The sequence below is a fragment of the Amblyraja radiata genome, chromosome 10, assembly GCF_010909765.2.
Source record: "Amblyraja radiata isolate CabotCenter1 chromosome 10, sAmbRad1.1.pri, whole genome shotgun sequence".
Classification (NCBI taxonomy): Eukaryota; Metazoa; Chordata; class Chondrichthyes; order Rajiformes; family Rajidae; genus Amblyraja; species Amblyraja radiata.
Window position 1 is genome coordinate 42698204 of NC_045965.1, and position 23193 is coordinate 42721396.

A 23193-nucleotide genomic window follows, 5' to 3' on the forward strand; every position below is an offset into this window, starting at 1 on the left:
CATGAGGGACATCTATACCAGAATATGTAAAAATGTCACAGTTACCGGGTTGGGTTTTCAAGGAGATGTGAATCAAAGAAAAAGTTCAAGCAAGCAAGCAAGCAAGCAAACCCACAAGTAAACATCCAAGATCAGAGTTTTATAATAATATAGATATTGATTAAAGTACTAATACAGATCACAATACTGGTGTTAACTCCCCTCCAAAATCGTGCCATAGGGTATTTTCCCATCCATAGGCCATTTGCGTTGTAAATCATCTGAAGTGTGATACTTCTGATAGAACAAGATTCCCTCTAACCTGTACTCAGTGTCTACATAGATTTCAGTACTCCAGTTCCTGACAAAAAACTTTTGACTCGGAAGGGAGAAATCTACCGACTGAGCCTTGGTTGAAAAAAAATGATTAACTAACTGTGCATTTAATTCTGGGCAGGTGGGGAGATGTTGCAAACTTATTCAATGTTGCTGATCTCCAATCAACTTAGGTTTTATGTAAATGTTTGAAAGATCAAAACGTTCAAAACCAATCAGAACAAAGTTTTAATATGATTGTCTATTTTTATATTATGGAATTTATTTTCTCATCAAACATTGAGAGAATTTCTCAACACCATAGAAATGAAAAAGCAAACTATTTATCTAATTCAACTGACGTGGTGAATTGTTTATCTCCAACTCTGGGTCAATACTTGTACTGATTACAACATTCCCATTTTGGATTATCTTGACTTTAGAAAAAAACAGTTATGGTCAAAGGTAACTATTTCACCCAAATTGCCCAATGAGTGCAGACAGATTAGTCAGCTCATCAGTTATAAAAAGTGATTCATACTGGACAGAGAAGAGAGCTACAATCGCAGCAACAGGTAACAGATCTGCAATGTGGACAGTGTTATGTAGTTTGATATAGTTGTATTTTTTGCATTCTCGATAGATTGAAGTAACATAAAATTGCATATTGACAGATGGTAGAGTATTCTGAATATCTACTGTTTCAACTTGATAAGGGAAACAAGGTGAAAATAACATAAAATTTAAAACCTGTGATTAATTCTTAAATAGTGGTATTTGAAAATTATGTTTAATTTTGTGAAGATTTAATCATTTTTTGGTTTGTCTCACAGTTTGTACTCTGTCCTTTGTTCCTTTTTCTCATTTTGACAATATGTGTAATTTGTTTCTCTCCTGCCATTTACTTTGTGTGCCATTTTCCTGTTCACCTTCACATTCTCCCTTTCTTTGCTTAATCCATCACTGTATTTCATCTAATCTCTTTGAGACTCGATAATATTGTTATTTGTCCTGTGTGTTTAATACATACATGGATATTACTGAATGCTGGATATATAAATTATTTGCTGAAGTATGTGATAACTGATATGTTTAAAATCTGATTTACTGAAAAGACAAAGTTTGAGACCGTGTGAGAAAAAGTATTGGACACATCTAAACAAAACATTTGAATGGTTAAGTACTTCAAGCACATACATTTTAGTCACTAAATGCTGGAGTAATTCAGCGGGACAGGTAGCATCTCTGGAGAGAAGGATTTTGCGACATTTTGGGTTGAGACCTTTATTTAGACCCGAAGTCTTCAGTCTGAAGCAGGTTCTTGACCCGAAATGTCACCCATTCCTTCTCTCCAGAGATGCTGCCTGTCCCGCTGAGTTACTCCAGCATTTTGTGGCTATCTTCGGTGTAAACCAGTATCTGCAGTTCCTTCCTACATTTTTGTCCTTTGTTTGCTTTATAAAACCAGATTTTATTGGTGCGTTGTCTGGTCATTACAAATTACCCTGGTATAGATGGGGGACATGTGAGTGAGAACAGGTTGCCTAGAAATAAGTGGGGAATGAGATTGCTTTCGGTATCACCATAGACTCCAAAGCCTATGTCATAAAAAATGAGATGTAAAAAAAAGCCATTTGAATTTCTGTAATGTTCATACTGTTTCTCCTCTTAATGATACCTGCCCTCATTTGCAGATGTTTATGGGTATATTCTGTTGTAAAATGGTTTAATGGTATGTTGTGAAAGCCATCCAAAATATGTTTCAGGTAGATGAGCCATTTATTTATTTACATAGGTATATGGAATACATGAAAATGTATTTAATAAAATACCAGACTTATTTTTCATTATTAGTGCGTTTTTCCAAGTTAAATTCTGCTGACGTGATCTGATTCACTAAGATAGCACCAGGATACTTCTTACCTTGGGATCACACTGTTCAGAGTTACAGAACCGATTTAGAAATTATTCTATTTCAAGTCACTATTCCCTAGATGCCATTACTTCAAGGATGCAGTGCCTTCAACCTACAAAATGTACTGACACAAAATTCTAATGAAAATTTGCAGAGTTGAAAATTTACTTTGTTGAAACAATTGCCGCCTGGCCTGCTGAATATTTCCAACATTTTCTCTTTTTATTTTTAACTTTGAGATTATTTTTACAAGGGAGATTGCATGGAAATATGGAACGTATCCAGCATCTGAAATATTTTACAGGCATTGCTCTTTGATCATCAGTGAAAACTTACCTTGAGAGCTTAGGAAACTAACATTTATTACCAAAGTTAATTTAATTTCTGGAAGCCAATTTAGGCAAGTGGAAAATATCCAAAGTAATGAATTATACTGGTTAAATATCTGGTGTCATCTATTTTGATTTATTTTGCAGGTTTAAAGTCAACAATCATGATGATAACTTTGTTGGACATTTTTATTGCAATATTGTCACTGGCAATTAGTTGTAATGGAGAAAATTGTCTATCAGGAAGATATCACAAGTTATCCTCTGGTCCTGAGCCAGGCATGGAGGAATGCAGGCGGTTTTCCCATTGTAAGTTGATGTGGTCATTCCAGAAATTGATGAAAAGTTGAAAGGTTATCTCATTAACTATCTCATTAAACACAAAGAGGGACATAACGTCAAAATTCAAATGACAATTTATCGACAAAATTATTTGCTGATGTACCCATACAGCCAACAAATCCACTGCTTCTAATCTGCGTCTGCTGTATATTTGCTTTCACCTCTCTCCTTCTGGCCATAGAAAAGATCCTCATTTTAAACCCAACAGCCTTTGCAAGGAAAAGAATTTCCTTCAAAATGTTTGCCACTTTCTGTGAGAGTGTACCTTCTGACATCTTCCCCTCCCTTTTTCTTTTAGTATTCCAAAGTGACTGCTCGCTTCCGAACTCTCTCGTCCACTCTTTACATCTTCATTGACAACTCTGCTCTCTTGTCCACTTTACTATCCAATTGCAGAAGGTGCTACAACTTCTGCTCCCCTCATCCATTGATCCAAACAGTTCTTGCAAATGAAGCTGTAATTTACTTGCATTTCTTCTAATCCGACATGCTTTTTTGGATGCTTATGGTATGGGTTCCTCTGGTTTGGAGAAACCAAAATCAGATTGCATGATCCACTTTGCCAAGCACTTCTTTTCAGTGTGCATGAGCCACATTGAGCTTCAAGATCCCTTTTCCAACCTAAAATTAATTTGCTTATTCATTTCACCATTCCTGATGAAGATTCATCAACCTGAAATATGTTATATTTCTCACTGCAAAGATGCTGCCTCACTGTTGAGTTTCCAGCATTTTTATTTATTACTACGTCAAATCCCTTGATTAGCTGTTCAATTCTCCAATACTGTAGGTTTCTCCAGGGTATGTTTTTCTGTGCAAATCATTCCATGTATTTCTCACTCTGGTGTGAAGTAATGACTGTAAAGATAAAATATCTTTCTGTTTCCCCTTTGGTGACATGTTTTTTTGTTTACTGGCTATAATATGTGATATTTCCTTCACGATGCTGATTGCCGAGTCTCCATTTTACTTGTCCTCAGAGAGACTGATATCCAGAAGTCAGAATTAAGTAACAGGCCTACACTCCAATGCTCCCCATTGCAATATTCTATTATTTTTTAAATGAAAGCATGTAACATTTACAGACTAAATAACCTCAGAAATATTTGAATGTTGTTTATATTTCTGTTATGCAAGTTTTGGATATGGCTTACCATCATGCTACCTTACCTCAGTTAATTCCTTTTCTTCCAATAGCTTCCTGCTGTTTTTCTAACTACACTGAAGAGCTTGCTGTGTCCCCAATGTCGAAGGTAGATAATACATATTGGGACCGATGTGGCCAACTTAGTCCAAGGTAAACCAAAATTTTCATAAGCACAGAAATATGTTGTATTCTTTGAGTTTAAAAAAATGCTATGTTACAGGCTAAAATGCGTGTAACTGCATTTGATGCCAGACCTCCTGAATTCAAACCTTACATATTAAGTTGTGAAATTAAAATGTCAAAACATTGCTGATTTGTATGCACTTACCAAAATGTGGGTGCTGGACTGTTGCTACTGAAAAGAGGAACAATGTTCCCTGAAGTCCTTCAATACCTACCATCCCTCACTTGCCTGCCCTAAATGCAATGCCTCTTCTGGACTCAGGACAATATTTTGCACATATATGGCATTATTAATGTACAGAGACAGCCAGAGGTTTGATCAGACAAACAAAAAGAGAATTATTAGAGTTTTAAAATGGGTATCATGGATAGAGAGGTGTAGGGATTTAGGAAATTAATTTCAGTGAAGTTTGGAAGTGAATTTCAGAGAGTTGGGTCTTGTCAGTTCAGGCATGGCTATCAGTGGTGATATGAAGGAAGAGGTGAATTCACAAAAGGTCAGATTATAAAAGCAGAGAATTTAGTACGTTTACATGTAACAGAGGTTACAAAGAAAGCAGGAGGTGAAGTCCAGTACTGATTTAAACAGGAGCTTGAGAATTTTAAAAATAGTGTGGACAGACTGTGACACAATGTGGAATGTGATGGATGAACTGGAAGTGGAGAAAATGTATTTGTGTGGTAGTGTTTAGGATGTGTGAAAGTTTGGTGACTGAAGCCAGGAAGTAGTCTTGTAGTAGACCTTGCAGAGGTGGGGATTGGAGATGTAATGAAGAAGAAAGGAGACAGGATTTGTGGTGGATTATAAATGTACATAGGTTATAAATTCTGACTTGAAATTGTGAACAGTCGTGTTTTTATTTAGAGCCAGACATCATGGTCAGGAGAGGGTGAGGAGTTTGGAGCAGGAGGCAGGGAGGGATAGAATTAAGGGTTAGGGCATGAAATCTGTGCTGTGGCTAAATGATCAAGTGTTTCAATGGAGAAAATGTTCCTTGTCTGATTGAACAAAGTAAATTAGTCTAATATCACTGAGACAATCGAGGGTGTTGTGAAATGTTAGTTAGGTGGTGTCAATATAATTAGAGTTTATGTATTATGTCCCAAGGGGAAATATTGAAGGGCGATGAATACCGTTTTCCATAGTTTTCAACATTTCAAGAATAAATGTTAAAAACAACTTTGTGGTTAATGGTTAACAAATGTTTGTTGTATTCATATTGCATTTTTACTATTTTAATCCACTTTTAAAAATAGGGTAATATCAGAGATAAAAATACTAGATGGAGGAATTGGATGTGGTGCGACGAGCATTATTAAAAGTACACTATTTTGTTTGTGCAAGGGTAATGAATGATAAAAATAGTTGCCACTTTTACAATCATCATATTGTGCTCTGTGAAGAAGGTTTAATAATATATTTCAGTATGATTTTTATTGCAGATTTTTATAAGCAGAAAAAAAATCTAATTTGAAGTTATACCATCAGTTGCTTACAGGTCACTCAAAACATGATTTAACTCATGCCACTTTATCTTCATGCTAATGTTTAACTGCTTGATTCCTTTTAAATACAATTTTAAACAGTAGCAGGAGTATGTCATTTATCCCCTCACACATGCCATGCCATTCAATTATGTGGCACCAGAGACTGCAGATGCTGGAATCTACAGCAAAATTATGAGAGCTACTGGAAGAACCCACTGACGTTGCCTAACCAACTACATTCCTCCAGCAGTTCCCATTCAGTAAGATTGTGGACGTACCTCATCCTTGGATTCCTTTAAAATCAAAAATATATATTCATCTCCATCGAGAATATCCTCAATTTTATTAGATTCCATGGCCCATTTGGGTACAGAATTGCAAAGATTTATAATTTTCTGGGTGATCCTAATTATCATTAACCCAGGCAGAGGAGACATCATTCTTGTATCTACCCTGTTAAGTTCCCCAAAGGACTTTGCACATTTCAAGGAGATTACCTCCATTCTTCTAAACTCCAGAGAGTCACAAGTCCATTTGCTAAATCTCTCCTCACAATACAATCCTCCTTCTCAGGAAACAATCCAGTGAAATTTCAGTACAGTATCACAAAAGAACATACGAAAATAGGAGCAGGACCAGGCCACAATTACCATTCTATATTGATCAGGGCTGATCTGTCCATTATCTTATCATCTCTTTTATTCCAGTTCCTCATCTCCTTCGATTCCCCATCTTTATAAAAAAAGTATCTACTTCCTCTTTAAATACCCAAAACAATCCTTCTCATTTATGATTCCTTTTATTTCCCCCTTCTATTTATTGATTTCCAATTTCCGAGTGCTGACAGACACCTCCATCCCACATCAAGATGGTCTGAGGACCTCTGCTTCTCCCTTGAGCAGATGTCCAACCAGCTCCCTGTGACCAAAACACTCATTTGCGCAGCTGAACTTGTCCTCACATTGAACAATTTTTCCTTCACTGCACCCATTTCATGCAGATCAAAGGTACAGTTGTGGGCACCTGCATGGTCCCAAAACTGTAACACTCTTTATTTCAGTCTTGAGCCAACTCCCTGAACTCTCCTTCTGGTACATTGATGAGATCTACTGCACTCATGCGAAACTCAACAGTTTCATCCTTTTATTGTCAATTTCCAATCTGTCCTCACCTCAACACAGCTCTTCCTTTTCAAAATCTCTATCTTTCTCTATCTCAGGAGACAGGCTAGCAACAAACATCCATTAAAAGCCAATTAAATTCCATCGCTACCTTAACTTCACTTTGTTCCTACCTTGCCTCCCACTAGGACTATATTTCATTCTCCCAATTTTTCCTTCTCCGATGTGTTTGATGACAGCGCAGGTTCACCAGGTTAATTCCCGGGATGGCGGGAATGACGTATGATGAAATACTGGGCTTGTACTCGCTGGACTTTAGATGGATAAGAGGAGATCTTATCGAAACATATAAAATTCTTAGAGGATTGGACAGGGTAGATGCAGGAAAAAATGTTCCCGATGTTGGGAGAGTCCAGAACCAGGGGGTCACAGTTTAAGAATAAGGGGTAGGCCATTTAGGACTGAGATGAGGAAAAACGTTTTCAGCCAGAGAGTTGTGAATCTGTGGAATTCTCTGTCACAGAAGGCAATGGAGGCCAATTCACTGGGTGTTTAAAAGAGAGAGTTAGATTTAGGGCTAAGGGAATCAAGGGAGAACCACAACGGGGTACTGATTTCTGAAGATCAGCTATGATCATATTGAATGGCGCTGCTGGCTCGAAGGGCCGAATGACCTACTCCTGCACCTATTTTCTATGTTTCTATGATGAAACTTTCTATCTTGGTTTCTCTGAATGTCTTCTTTCTTTCTGAACTGCTGCTTCCCATTACTATTGTTAACAAAACTTTTGACCGCATCTCATCCATTTCTTGCAGCTCTGCTCTCATGCCCTCTCCACTGGGAGAGAACAAGGATAGAGTTTCCTTGGTCCTCAGCTTCCATCCCACCAGCCTCCACATTTCACAGATCATTCACTACAATTTCCATCATCTTCAAAGAGCTTCCACGACCAGGAACACATTCTCCTCTCCTCCCTTTTTAGCCTTTTGCAAAGACAGTTTCCATGATGAAACCCTGGTCTACTCTTTTGATCCTCCCCCAACCACCACCCTTACAGCACTTTTCCTTCTATTTTTAGGCAATACAACACATCCTTTCACCTCTTCCCACCATCCAAGGACCCAAACAGTGTTTCCAGATGAAATGGCATCTGGTGTTCACAATGTCGTTTATTTTGTTTTAGGGAAACTAAACACAGATTGGGTGATCGCTTTGCTCAATGCCCACCTTCAATCCCTGGGTTACCCTGAGCTTCCCGTTCCCTGACATTTTAACTCCTCATCCCACTGTCACTCTGACTTATTGGTGTGTGGCTCCTGTCACACTGAGGCTCAACACAGCTTGAGAAACAATGCCACATTTTCCTCTTGGGAATACTGCAATGTCCCAACTCAATATTAGAACATAGAACAGCAGAGCAACAGGCTTTTCCACCCACAATGCCTGTGACAACAATTATGCCAATTTAAAACTGCACATCTGCCTGCACATGGTTTATGTCCCTCCATTCTCTGGCTTTTAATGTACCTGTCTAAATGCCTCCTAAACTATCATATGTGCTTCCACCAATTCCCTGTCAGCATGTCCCTTGCACCTACCACTCCCTGTGTAAACATCCTGCCTCATGAATCTCTTTTAAACTTTCCACCTCTCACCTGAAAGCAATTGCCTGGGGAATAAACTCTGACTATTTACCTATCTATGTCTCTCATAATTTTATATATTTCTATCATGTCTCTCCTCAGCCCCTGACAGTCCAGAAAAAAACCAACACAATTTTATTCAATCTTTCTAATGCTAATACACTCCACTCCCGGAGAACCTCTTCTGTATTCCCTGCAAAACCATATCCTTCCTATATCTTTTATACTCAATGCCCTGACCTATGCTCTACATCTGCTTTATCACCCTATCCACTTTCAGGGAGCTATGGATTTACCCCCCAAGATCCCTCTGTATCTCAACATTCCTAAGTCTGAAGGATGGTCCTGGCCCGAAACGTCACCTATCCATGTTCTCCAGGATACTGCCTGACCCGTTGAGTTAATCCAGCATTTTGCATCTTTCCTTGGTAAACTAGCATTTGCAATTCCTTGTTTCTACATCCCATTGGTCCAGCCATTTACTGTATATCTTCCTCTTCCATTTAACTTCCCAAAGTACAACAGCTTTTGGTAACTTGATTTCCTGATCTGCATCAGTCACCCATCTTTAATATTAGCACATTGTTCTTTTTCTCTCTGGGAGTGGAAGACATGCCCAGCCTGACCTGCTCGGCTTGTTCTCCTGCTCTGTATTTCGCAACTCCTACATACTTCTGTTGATGTTCTCATCCTCTGACTGCTCCTATTCATTCATTGACCAGATAACCTTGTTTACAACTTATCCCCATGGTCACCACAATATTAGTATTAGCACTGATGTATTATTTTCAAGTGTACTGAGATACAGTGAAAAGCTTTGTTCGCATCCTGTCCCGTCAAATCAAACTGTACATGAATACAATCAAGCTATGTACAATTATAACAGGTAGTACAAGAGAAACATACCAGAGTGTAGCATATGGTGTTGAGCATTAAAGTTGCAAAAAAAGTGCCAATAAATAAAGAATGCGAGAGCCACAATAAGGTAGGTTGAGAGATCAGGACAACGTCCTTATCTGATGGTACACAAAAATGCTGGAGAAACTCAGCGGGTGCAGCAGCATCTATGGAGCGAAGGAAATAGGCAACGTTTCGGGCCAAAACCCTTCTTCAGACATAGATGCTGCTGCACCCGCTGAGTTTCTCCAGCACTTTTTATGTACCTTCGATTTTCCAGCATCTGCAGTTCCTTCTTAAACATCCTTATCTGATGAGTGGATCATTCAATCGTCTTATAACAATGGAAAAGGAGCAGTTCATGTATCTGGTGACATGCTTTTTCAAGCTTTTGAATCGGCAGGAGACGGGAGAAGAGGGAATGACCGGATTGTAAATGGTCTTTCTTAATCCCATCAAAGCCATGCCCTCTCTCACCCATTGTGCATCTTTACACATTTATTTTGTCCTCTTTTTAGTTTGGGCGTTGGATCTTTTACCTGAAAAGTTGACTGTTTCTCTTCCCACAGATGTAGCTTGACCTGCAAAGTATTTCCAGTATTTCCTGTTTTTGTTTTAGATTTTCAGCATCTGTAGTTTTTGTTTTCCATGCCCAATGATCTGGCCTCCACAATCATCTGGGGTAGAGAATTCCAGAGATTCATCACCCTCTGCGAGAAGATGTTCCCACCTGCCTCCTTTTGAAATAATCATCCCTTAATCTTGTAACTATGAACCTCATTCAAAATAGTTCCACTTGTGGAAGAAAACATCTGGACAACTATGGCGTCCTGCACCACGCCTCCCCCCACCCCCCCCCCCCCCCCCCCCCCCCACCCCCACCCCACCTCTCCGTGTTCTTATAAGATCATTCTTCATTCTTTTAAACTACAAAGTATCAATTGCATAACAAGAGGATTTCAGTATAGGAATAGAGAGGTTCTTCTGCAGTTGGATAGGGCTCTGGTGAGACAACATCTGGAGTATTGCGTACAGTTTTGTTCTCCTAATTTGAGGAAGGACATCCTTGTGATTGAGGCAGTGCAGCATAGGTGCACAAGATTGTTCCCTGGGATGGCGGGACTGTCATATGAGGAAAGATTGAAAAGACTAGGCTTCTATTCACTGGAGTTTAGAAGGATGAGGGGTTATCTTATAGAAACATATAAAATTATAAAAGGACTGGACAAGCTAGATGCAGGAAAAATGTTCCCAATGTTGGGCGAGTCCAGAACCAGGGGCCACAGTCTTAGAATAAAGGGGAGGCCATTTAAGACTGAGGTGAGAAAAAACGTTTTCACCCAGAGAGTTGTGAATTTGTGGAATTCCCTGCCACAGAGGGCAGTGGAGGCCAAATCACTGGATGGATTTAAGAGAGAGTTAGATAGAGCTCTAGGGGCTAGTGGAATCAAGGAATATGGGCAGGCACGGGTTATTGATTGGGGACGATCAGCCATGATCACAATGAATGGCGGTGCTGGCTCGAAAGGCCGAATGGCCTCCTCCTGCACCTATTTTCTATGTTTCTATGTTTCTATGCAACTCCTCAAGTAGGGAGACAGGAGTATACACATTGTTCCAGATGTACTTTCACCAGCATGCTGTGTAATTGGAGTAATTCATCTTTACTCTTCAACATGTTATTATTTAAATATCAACAAAGCAAATTATGTCCAAGCAATACACTGAAATCAAGCCATATTTCTATCACATTATGGGGAAAAAAGTGGAATCAGATCACCTTTCCTGTTGAAAAGATCAGCAGAATGTAAATTCAACAAAGATATAATTTATGAAAATACAGTTCTACATTTCTGGTTATTGATGATGTTGTTATTCGCTACTACAGGTGTGAAGAGTACGTGAAAAAAATAGACTGTTTCTTCCATTGCTCCCCCCTTGTTTTCAACTGGGCCAATCCCAATAACTCATATTCAATTCATAATGTCCCAATTTGCAAGAGCTTTTGCGATGATTGGTAAGTTTATTCATCCAATTAAACACAATTTTACCTTGTAAGAATTCGAATTTTCAATAAATGTTGTCTATTTTCACTGCTCAGACTTAATATGATACTTAAAACATCTATCAGTTGGTATTTCAGCAACACTTGACCAGACATATACACTCAATGGAAGGTTAAGTGAATCAATGTAAATGTAGCGGGTGTTACGTATATAGAACAAGCTACCAGAGGAAGTAGTTGAGGCAGGTACAAAAACAACATTTAAAAGACATTTGGATAGGTACATGATGCTTTCACATAAAGGGTGGTGGGTGTATGGAACAAGCTGCCAGAGGAGGGACTATCACAACGTTTAAGAAGCAATTAGATAGGTACATGGATAGGACAGGTTAAGAGGGATATGGGCCAAAATGCAGGCAAGTGGGACTAGTGCAGATGAGATATAATAATAATAATAATAATATATTTTATTGTCATTGCACAGAGGTACAACGAGATTTGGTATGCAGCTTCCATCCGATGTAATAACTTAATTAACCGAGTCTGCACTGACTTGCGATCCCTGCATATTAACACTATCTTACACACTGAGGACAATTTACATTTATACCAAGCCAATTAACCTACAAACCTGTACGTCTTTGGTGTGTGGGAGGAAACCAAAGACCTCGGAGAAAATCCATGCAGGTCATGGGAAGAACATACAAACTCCGTACAGACAGCACCCATAGTCAGGATTGAACCAGTATCTCTGGCGCTGTAAGGCAACAACTCTACTGCTGCGCTACCGTGACGCCCTTTTTTTTGACTCAGTATGATTTTGTAAATATTGTGATATCTGAATTGAGATATGTGCTCAGTTTTAAATGGGATATCAAATGTACAGCTGCATAATGCAAGCACAAAGTAAAGCTTGCTGTGTGAAAACCAATAATGTGCCTCAATTTTATTCTCAGGAAACTGCCATCGATTAACCTGCATCCAGTAATTGTAGAAATCAAAATTGTGTTTGAAAATAACAAATTTCCTGATGTCCAGGTATAACAGAGTTATTGAAAAGGAAAGCAATATGAATGGTGGATGTCTACAACACTCGTACAAGAACCTGCCATTATATAACGCATCAATTAGGACAAGTCAAAATACTTCTAAACTAATAGTGCTTATGGTGGCTGTTGTGATTTTGGAAAGGTTGCTGGGAATCTATTTGTAGCAAGCTCCCATTAGGCCTGTCCCACTTTCATGACCTAATTCACTACCTTTTTTACTCGTGGACATTTTTCATCATGCTAGAAAAACGCCCCGACCTACTTGATGCCAAGAGTACCTACGACTAGCATCACGGCCTGCTATGACCTACCTACGACCTCCTACGCCCTTGTGACGACCTCGTGACGATCATGCTGAGAGTATGAGTCTAGGGCAAACTCGGCAGAGGTCGTGAATTAGGTCGTGAAAGTGGAACAGGCCCTTTACACTGCAAAATATTATTTGTTTAAGTGATAGTGATTGAGAAATACCTTGTTGGCAAAGCCACCTGATGATTACTCCCCTATACTTTGTATATATTTTGTGATGAAAACCTCTGTGCCTATTGGAGATAGATGAGATTTAATTCAAAAGAGAGAACCTATCTTTGTGTACAGCTCCCTCAGTGCTAAACAAGCGTTGGCTTATTTTTTTGTGATCAAGTCTCTGCAGTGAAACTTCTGACTCAGACAGGAGTGCGAAGACATGTCTGCTCCTGTGAAGTAGCTGAAATTCTTGTTTCACTCGTTGACAGTGATTTTCCTTAGTTATCTGTAACCTCCACTGCTGAATGAATGTCAACTGACCTCTTAACCACACTCTGCTTCAACACTCTCCCGTCCATTCCACCGTGAAAATCTTATGCACAAAACAGACTGCTAGATGAACTCTGCGAGTCAGGCAGCTCCTATTGGGGGTATGGAGAGAGGATGGATGTTTTGAGTTGGGATCTTTCTTCAGGCTTAAAATCTAATGTTTCTTCTAAGTCACAGAATTTAGCCAGGAGCATTTTCAACAATGTCATAATTACTCTGGATGTCCTTCATGTACTGACACCCTGAACATTCAGAAAATCTTGATGAAACATATATTTTGATATTATTTGCTTCAGTATTTAAAGACGAATCAGAACTGAAAACTCAACAGGAGTGACATTGCTACATCCAGTACGTTTCATTCGGGTCCCAGGAGAAAATTAAAGCGGATGTCATAGAACCATAATAAAGAAAACAAACCCTGTGGTGCACCGTGTCAAGTACCTATCTATTTTTAATCTCATTTTCCAGCACTCAACATAGACATTAATGCTATGACGTTTCAAGTGCTCGGCTAAATGCTTAAATTGTCTGAGAGTACCTTCCTCCACCACTCTCTCCAGGGGAATAATATTTGTGGGTGAGGAATATTCTCATTTTGTTGTCATTCCACCCCTAGGACAAAGGTCAGGCTCTCAATTACTGTAATTATCAAGAAAGAAAGTTTTGCAATGAATAAATATCTGTGTTTCGACAGGTTTGCAGCTTGTATGAATGATCGGACATGTGTGAGAAGTTGGATTTCCGATTGGGAATGGGATCAACATGGAAATAATTGCAGAAATGAATGCATTCCCTATCAGCAGGTAGGAACAGTTGCATTACACAACAGTGACCATTGATAGTCTCAGTACACCATTACATAGATAATGTGATGGAGTATATTGTGAATTTGTAACTGTGACAATTGTTAAACAGAGCTCCCATGCTAGTTGAAATGTTTTTTTAAACAGAAATGCTGGAAATCTGAAATAAATTCAGAAAATGCTGGAAACACATGGTTAGGCAGGAGCTGTGGAAAGAGAGACAAAGTTAACATTTCAGGTCAACAACTCTTTATCAGAACCTTCTGTAACATTTTACCCCGAAAATGTGTGAATTCTGAATCAACTGAAATATTCAAGATTGCTCTACTATTGTTAGATAAAGGTGTCAATGTATATGGACTGAAGGCAGATAAATGGAGTTGATGTTGCAGAAACCACCTAGTTGCAGAAACCACCTAGTTTTTATGTCATTAAACTTTGTGACAAAAATTAAGAAGACATAATCTTTGATCTGTTCAGTAATCAGTAGGTGGAAAAGTTTAAAAAATACCTTCTATAAGTTCTTCCTGCATCAAGACATTTCGGGTAGATCTCTCCTCCAACATCACCAAGCTGCGTCTCCTCAGACCCTTGGGTTAGCTCCCCCATTCAATAAGATCATGATGAATTAACTATATCTCAACTGCATGAGCCGGTGGCATATCATTTCATTACTAATGTCATGTCTGTATTGAAGGCTCTTGCACAACCTTTTGGGAGATTTAAACCATCCTTTGTATCTAAGTAAAGGTTTTACTGAATTCACTATCAAATTGAGCTCTAATTCTTGCATTATGATCCCTTGTTATAGATTTTTTCAATTCATTTTTTAAGCTATGGGAATAAAAATCATCCACAGTAAAACCTATTGTGTATGATCAGTTCAGTTTCCATATTTTGTATGTATTTGATTTTATTTTAGAATTGAGACAGCAATTTTGCTCTGCTCCTCATCATCAGGAAATTTGTTTCTGAATATCCCCCTGAGCTTATAGTACTGTTCAGAATGAATCATTTTCTTACAATTAAGTGCAATTACTTCAGGGAAGAACTGGGCGTTTAACAAATGAAAATCACAGATGCTCTGAGCAATATCGTATTGAAGAGATTTTCTGGGCCAGATGGATTTTGCATGCATGAAAGCCAGCCAAAACTACTCACCAGGATTTATGTTCCACTTCATGACAAGATGTGATTCCATTGCACATCCTTTACAAGTCCATGGAGAGAACAGTTGCAAAGTATTGTCCAAAATATCAATGCTTGCAGCAAAAACTGGTCCAAAAGCAAATGTCTTCATCCCAAGAGATAGCCTAAGAAGAAAAAGATTAGCTCATTCATTTGCAGCTCAAATATTCAGAAAATATCTCTGCATATTACTCCTTTACCTGTAAAAATGGCAAGTTAGCTTCCTAACCAACTTATCCTAATTTGAAGAGGCTGGAATGCAGAATTGAGCATGTTTCTGAACCAAGATTCCTGCACAATGCATTTAAACTCCCAGCTTCCATTCAGCACCATAACATATATTTGCAATCTCTACACTTTCTATGTGTAGAGAACAAACATCATTAATGATGGGACATCGGCCTTCATTGTAATTGTTTCCAGCTGAACTCTTTCCTAATGAGCCCAGAGATTAAATAAAAAATGGAGTTTAGTTTTAGTTCACAAATAGGACAATTGTTATTATTTTACCCCATATTTGAGGAGAAATTAAATTTTAATCAGAGAGATAATTTACTCTGCTGAATTTACATTAACTATCTACCTGTGAAATAATGGAGCTTATCTGATAGTTCATAATCTGCTTTCAATTTTTCATCAAAACGATTGGTTATACTTCAACTGCACCCTGTCGGAATTTCATGCAAATTGCCTGTGCGGGCAAAACAACTACCTTCTAGAGTTGTAATCAGGTATCATCTAAATGCAGATGTTTATATGTTTCTTTGTTCCTTTTATTGCTGCAGATAAACTATAATTCTATCATGGTGTATCTACTTCTGTTCATTATTTCTGATGACTAAGGTATAGAAACATAGAAACATAGAAAATAGGTGCAGGAGTAGGCCATTCGGCCCTTCGAGCCTGCACCGCCATTCAATATGATCATGGCTGATCATCCAACTCAGTATCCTGTACCTGCCTTCTCTCCATACCCCCTGATCCCTTTAGCCACAAGGGCCACATCTAACTCCCTCTTAAATATAGCCAATGAACTGGCCTCAACTACCTTCTGTGGCCGAGAGTTCCAGAGATTCACCACGCTCTGTGTAAAAAATGTTTTTCTCATCTCGGTCCTAAAGGATTTCCCCTCTATCCTCAAAGTGTGACCCCTTGTCCTGGACTTCCCCAACATCAGGAACAATCTTCCTGCGTCTAGCCTGTCCAACCACTTAAGAATTTTGTAAGTTTCTATAAGGTCCCCCCTCAATCTCCTAAATTCTAGCGAGTACAAGCCGTGTCTATCCAGTCTTTCTTCATATGAAAGTCCTGACATCCCAGGAATCAGTCTGGTGAACCATCTCTGTACTCCTCTATGGCAAGAATGTCTTTCCTCAGATTTGGAGACCAAAACTGTATGCAATAGGACGACAGATGGCACAATGGGCTAAGTGTTCGGCTGGCAACCTGAAGGTGGCCGGTTCGAATCCTGCTTGGAGTGTGTACTGTCGTTGTGTCCTTGGGCAAGACACTTCACCTACCTTTGCCTGGGACTAGAGACGGAAATTAGCTACTGATTGGCTACAATCTCGCATATTTACATGCAAATGTTCATTAATATGCACTGTCCCTATAAACAAATTATTATTATTATTATTATTAATACTCCAGGTGCGGTCTCACCAAGACCCTGTACAACTGCAGTAGAGCCTCCCTACTCCTATACGCTACCAACCATTTTGCACTAATTTTCAAAGAGCATTAAGGTGGAAGAAATCTCAGGTCATTCATTGCATTGTGTCCTTTTGTACTCCATTGTCATTCAAGAATAAAAATAGGTGTAACATCAGAACAGAGTTCAGGACTTTTGCCCTATGACTTCAAGGAATTCTATGGTGCCAAATAGAGCAATGGACAGTAGATAAAAGCCTGCTGTTCCAATTTAATTTGTCCATTTGAGGTATTCAGAGGCTTGCTAATTCCCACCCGTCTAAAAGATGGGTTGTTTATTTGTCCAATAGCAGCTAACAATCTGTTGCTGCATATATTTTTTAAGGTGAAAAAGGTGCAGCTTTAAAATCTCTAACACATTATTTCTGAGCACAGAGAGTGCTGTTTCAGTTTTAAAACACCACTGGTCCTTACAAAGGGTTTCACCCAAAATGTCGATTTACACCTATAACCTCTACAGATGCTGTCTGACTCACTGAGCTTTTTTTTGAATACTTCCATATTCCACCATTTACAGTCTTTTTTTGTGTTACAATATCATCCAAGAGATGTGCATTAGTATTGACTCCTGTTCTACAAGCACATGCCAGAAGCATGCACATTTGGTATACTGTCATGCCTATTAACAGATAATACGTTGTAAACCAATGTTTAACAAAGAACTGCAGATGCTGGAAAAATCGAAGGAAGACAAAAATGGTTGAGAAACTCAGCGGGTGAGGCAGCATCTATGGAGCGAAGGAATAGGCGACATTTCGGGTCGAGACCCTTTTTCAGACTGATGTGGGGAACGGGAAAAAGAAATGAAGAGGCGGAGACAGTACTGTCTAACTGCTGGTCAGGAACTCAGAAGCCATTTGCAAATGGGGGCATCAGTGCCAAGATTCAGGAGTTTAGAGATGAGTCTATTCAGTATTATGGTATTGAAGGCTGAGCTGTATTCAATAAATAGCATCCTGACATAAATGTTCTTATTGTCACGGTGATCCAGAGCCAAATGTAGTGCAGGAGAGATGGCATAGATCTATTTTTCCTGTATGCAAATTGCAAGTTGACATCTGTTGGCGCTGCGATTCGGCTGCCTCGCCTGCAGCGGGTTCATTGTTTTGACTTTTTTAGATTTTTTTTAGTATATCAAAAGTATGTTTTAGTGTTTCTGTGTATGTCTTGTGTTGGGGTGATGGGGGGGGGGGGGTGGGATAGTAGGAATTTGGTTGCAAAGTTGAAAAAGTATTCTGCAATTTCATTTTTAGGTCATAGAGACATAGGTGTTTGGAAATTTTGCATAAAGCATAAGTTTGTAAAGTCCATCACGAAGCATGGTCAGTAAATTAACATTATCTTTAGATAATAAAATGGAAATTAAAATGGAACATATATGTAACGAACAATTGAATATGACAATGAGCTGCTTATTAATAATCAAATTATTCTATGTGTAGATGTATAGGAATGGAAAGGACCTTTGTGAAAGCATGTGGGGAATGTCATTTAAAGTACCTTCATGCCCTTGCCATTGTCTGATGTTGGACGATGATGATGGCAATGTAGTCCAACATCTACAGTCTCATAATAGTGGAACACCAAACCCAATGGAACCCTACTGTCAGCGAAGGAAGAATCGACAACGTGAAGTCAAGTGAAAGAAACGAGCAACAACAAATAAGGTACAAAACAGTATAAGAATCATCTTAGTAGAATGGTCACCATTCAAACTGATTATTTACCATTTCGATGAAAGTTTAGCCACATACAACTTTGAGCTTATTATCACAGAATAAAATTCAGCATAAACGGACAAAATTAGTCCCTCCTTAACTCACTGCATTTTAAATAACATGAGAATTGTAATGCCCTTTTGTACCTGATATGGTTGCAAGCTGTGAATCAGATCCATACCACAGTTCCACAGTATACATCGGTGAGACCAAGCGTAGGTTGGGCGACCGTTTCGCCGAACACCTCCGCTCAGTCCGCAATAACCTACCTGACCTCCCGGTGGCTCAGCACTTCAACTCCCCCTCCCATTCCCAATCCGACCTCTCTGTCCTGGGTCTCCTCCATTGCCAGAGTGAGCAACAGCGGAAATTGGAGGAACAGCACCTCATATTCCGTCTGGGGTCCTTGCGTCCCCTTGGCATCAACATTGAATTCTCCCAATTTGGCTAGCCCGTGCTGTCCCCTCCCCCCCTCCCCTTCCTTCACCCTCTAGCTGTCTCCTCCCATCCGCCCGCCCTCGGGCTCCTCCTCCTCCTCCCTTTGTCCTTCTTTCTTTCCCCACCCCCTATCAGTCTGAAGAAGGGTTTCGGCCCGAAACGTCGCCTATTTCCTTCGCTCCATAGATGCTGCTGCACCCGCTGAGTTCCTCCAGCAATTTTGTGTACCCACAGTTCCAGACTCCCACTTTGGAGTTATTTTTCAACCCCATTGCTTGATCATTTCATACCATTTTTCAATTCAATCATTCAAAATATTGGTCCATAAGACATGCTTTCTCACCAGCTCATCTTCCAAGATGCTCTTTACCTTCCTACTGACATATATCTATCCTCTGCCAGATAGTTATGGTAAATATACTTTTTCAGATGCACACATGTGAAGATGAGGGAGGAGGGAGGTTGCCTCAGACCAAAAAATAAAATTCTGTTTTTTTTAAGTAATTGGATACTGCAAGTTTACTCAACATTTTATTCTACAATAGCAGCAGGATATACATAGCTGGACTTTCACCTTGGTGGCAAAGAACTAATTTGAATAGTTAGCAACTATCCTGAGATTTCAGCTGCAATATTTGGCAATGAATATGAAGCAGATCCGAGAGAATTCTGGGCCATTATGCTATTCCGTGACACAAAAATATACTGTGATAGTTGAAAAATTGAAATAAAAGCAAAAAATGCTGGAAACAACCAACAGAGAATGCAGCATTTGAGGAGAGGAAGAGTTCAAACATCAGTTTAGTCATTGTATTGAAACATGCAGCAAAAAAAATAAATAGCTAGACGCACTCAGTGGTTCCGGCAGCATCTGTGGAGTTAATGCATTGTCGGCGTTGCAGGTCTAGACCCTGCATCAGGACCTGATGTGAGTCCTACTTGTGGATTCTCAAAACAAAATGTTGACTATCACAGATGCAACCTGACCTGCAGTCTCAATGTTTTTATTGAAACATTAACACACATGGTTTTTCACTGGTTGACAATTTCTGGCTTGTTCTGTTTTTATGTCTTTCAATGGTCAGGCCAGAAGTAGGAATGTTTGTTGATGATTACCTAATATTCAGCACCATTCGCAATCCTCAGATAATGAAGCAGTTCACAACTATATGTAGCATGATCTGAACACTATCCAGGCCTGTGACATGTGACAAGTTAAATTAAAGTACTTTCTTGATCAATACAGATATCAGAGGTTATGGGGAGAAGGTAGGAGAATGGGGTTCGGAGGGAGATATAGATCAACCATGATTGAATGGCGGAATAGACTTGATGGGCCGAATGGCTTAATTCTACTCCTTCCACTTATGACGTTATGACCTTATGTCATAGAAGTGCCAGGCAATGACAAAATCCAACAAGGGAAAATGTGGCCATCACCCCCTGACATTCCATGGCATTGTCATCACTGACCCCCCCCCCCCCCCCCATTCCATACAATACATGGCAAGCTGATTGGTAAGCTCTCTGTCCACAACTATTCACTCATTCCTCCACTGAATGCATAGTATTTGCAGTTTGCACCATTTACAGGTACGCTGCCGTAACTCAGCAAGACTCCTTAATCAACATGAAGATAGAAACAAAAAGCTGGAATGACTCAGCGGGTCAGGCACCCATCTCTGGAGAAAAAGAATAGGTGACATTTCAGGTTGCGTCCCTTCTCTGACTCCTTAGTTCCTTCCTACTCCTTAGTCAACACATTCTGAACCCACAACCTCTACCTGCTAAGTCAATGGCAGCAAATATATAGAAACACCACCAGCTAAAAGCTACCCCCCAAGCCAGACATCATCCTGACTTGGAAATATACCACTGTTCCTTCACTGTTGTTGGGTCAAAGTACTGGAACTCACTCCCTAACCAAAACCAGTGGTTCAAGAAAGCAGTTCACCATCACCAACTCAAGGGTGATTAGGTACAGTTAATTAAATGGGGATTAGCCTGTGGAGCCCCTGTCCCTTGAATTAATGTTTAAAAATATTTGTGGTACTTAGAGTGAAAAATATTTAAGAAACATGAATTCTCAATTTTCTACTAGGCTTAAACCTTTTAAGCCCCAACCAGTTTTGATTATTTTTTATTAAATTTGAACTTCATTGAAAGAGTCCTTTATCAGTTATTCATATATTTCTTTTACTCATAGCATCGTAGAATGGAAGACATTTCTGCCAGTAAGCGACTTGAAGAAACAGGCATAATGCTTTGAAAAGACCTCAATGTAATAATTTTTTTCTGTCAAATAAAGGAAGTCAAGATTAATCTTTACTTTTTGGTGTTTACAATTTAATGTTCAATGCAGCTTCTGGGGATCACTGATATCTGTGTATGTTATCTTCACTGATCAAACAAATCTGAATTCCATACAATACGTAAGAATTATACCTGAAACTGAATATCTCTGCCACTATTAGTCAATTTACATTTCCATGCTGCTATTTATTTTCACCATCAGGAGTTACATTCCTAATAGTGCTTAAACTGGATCAGGAAAAAAAGGTTCACTTTAATACAGCACAAAATAGCCCTTGACCTCTTCCTTCCCCTAAGTATATGCTTGGTCTAGCCGATGTACAAGAGGCCACATCGGGAACACTGGATGCAAATGAGGTTAGAGAAGATGGAATATGAGGTGCTGTTCCTCCAGTTTACATGTGGCCTACTCTGGCAATAGAGGCCAGAACAGAAAGGATTGCATGAGAATGGGAGTCAAAATCAAAGATCATAGATCATAGTTCTTTGGTCAAAATGATTAGGAACTGGGAGACCCAGTAGGCCGTAGCGGATCGAAAGCAAGTGTTCGGGGAAATGGTCACCAAGTTTACACTTGGTCTTGCTGATGTACAAGAGGCCACATCTGGAACACTGGATGCAGAAGATGAGGTTAAAGGTGGTGCACAGGAACCTCTGGAAGGGCTGCTGGGGTCCCTGTATTCTGCTTGGGTAGGTTATAATCCACCTACCATATGCATGTTTAACCCACAGGCTTTCCCCTCTCTCCCTGGTTCTGGCCCACCTCCCTTTCACCTATCCCCTAATAGCTTCCATTGTTACCATCCTTATTTGTTAGATTTCAGCACAGGCAGCTTTTGTGTTCCTGTTTCTCACTTTCCAGCAGCCTCCTCCATCTTCATCATCCCCATCCCAGCCTGCAGCTCCTTTATTTCCGTGCCTGCCTCCATCCATTATTCACTTGCCTGTCTCCCAACTTCACCCATGCTGCTCATTTCCCCCCCACTCCCCCCCCCCCCCCCAATGTTGCTCGCCCTTCCCCCCATGTCGCACCAGAGTGCCTCTCCGGCACCTCTGTAAATAAAAAGGCAAAAAAAACTGCATGAATTTTAACTAGCAGGTGTGTGGTCGGGGTAACCTGGTTGAAAGATTGAGAAGGGGAACCCCACTACTGAGGTTCCCTGTAGGGGGGGGGGGGGGAGCAATAGGACCCAGCAGAGTCAGACCACGTGCAGTCTGCATCGTGGAGGTTGTGGGCCTAGTGCTGAGCCTGGACCTTTGGCGAGGTGACGGCTCTGGCTCGCTGGTGGGCGGTGGAGAGGCGAGGGTCAGCGGAGTCGCTGGTGGAGGCCCGTGGTGGGCTGGAGTAGAGATACGGGCCGGCGGCAACAACATCAGTGGCCCCGGGGAGACAGTGGAGGACGGCAACAGCAGCATTGGTGGCCCCAGGGAGGTGGTGAGTGTCGGCAGCCTCGGCAGTTTCAGTGGTCCGGGCCTGGGTTTGGCCGGGAAGGCGGTGAGGGTCGGAGAGGCGGAGGATGCTGTTGCTGCTGCTCGTGGTGGCCATCTCTGCCACGTGGTGGTCGTGCAGGTGACACTGTGGTCCAGCGGCGGAGCTACGGGCCTGCGGGCGGGCGGTTGAATCGAGGAGTGTTGGTGGAGGGACCGGTCTGGAGGCTTGGTAAAGTCCAGATAGGCGATAAGCGTTTGTGTGGATCTGGCGTCGAATGAAGTAGCGTTGTGGTCCATTGCAGGTGTGAGTGGGTGAGTGTGTGTGGGTGGATGAGTGGGTGGGTGAGTGCGTGAGAGAGTGGGTGGGTGAGTGGGTGAGT

At 40.3% G+C, this 23193-nt stretch overlaps 1 protein-coding gene across 1 annotated transcript; it reads left to right on the plus strand.

The window, feature by feature from the left end:
* The first annotated feature begins 717 nt into the window (after window positions 1-717).
* LOC116977844 (riboflavin-binding protein-like) lies at window positions 718-21397 on the plus strand. The gene is made up of 7 exons (XM_033028667.1): window positions 718-869; window positions 2686-2847; window positions 4078-4177; window positions 11249-11377; window positions 13907-14015; window positions 18356-18580; window positions 21276-21397. The coding sequence occupies exons 1-6, from the start codon at window positions 785-787 to the stop codon at window positions 18554-18556; spliced, it is 786 nt and encodes a 261-aa protein (XP_032884558.1). The 5' UTR covers window positions 718-784; the 3' UTR covers window positions 18557-18580; window positions 21276-21397.
* Window positions 21398-23193: the final 1796 nt, after the last annotated feature.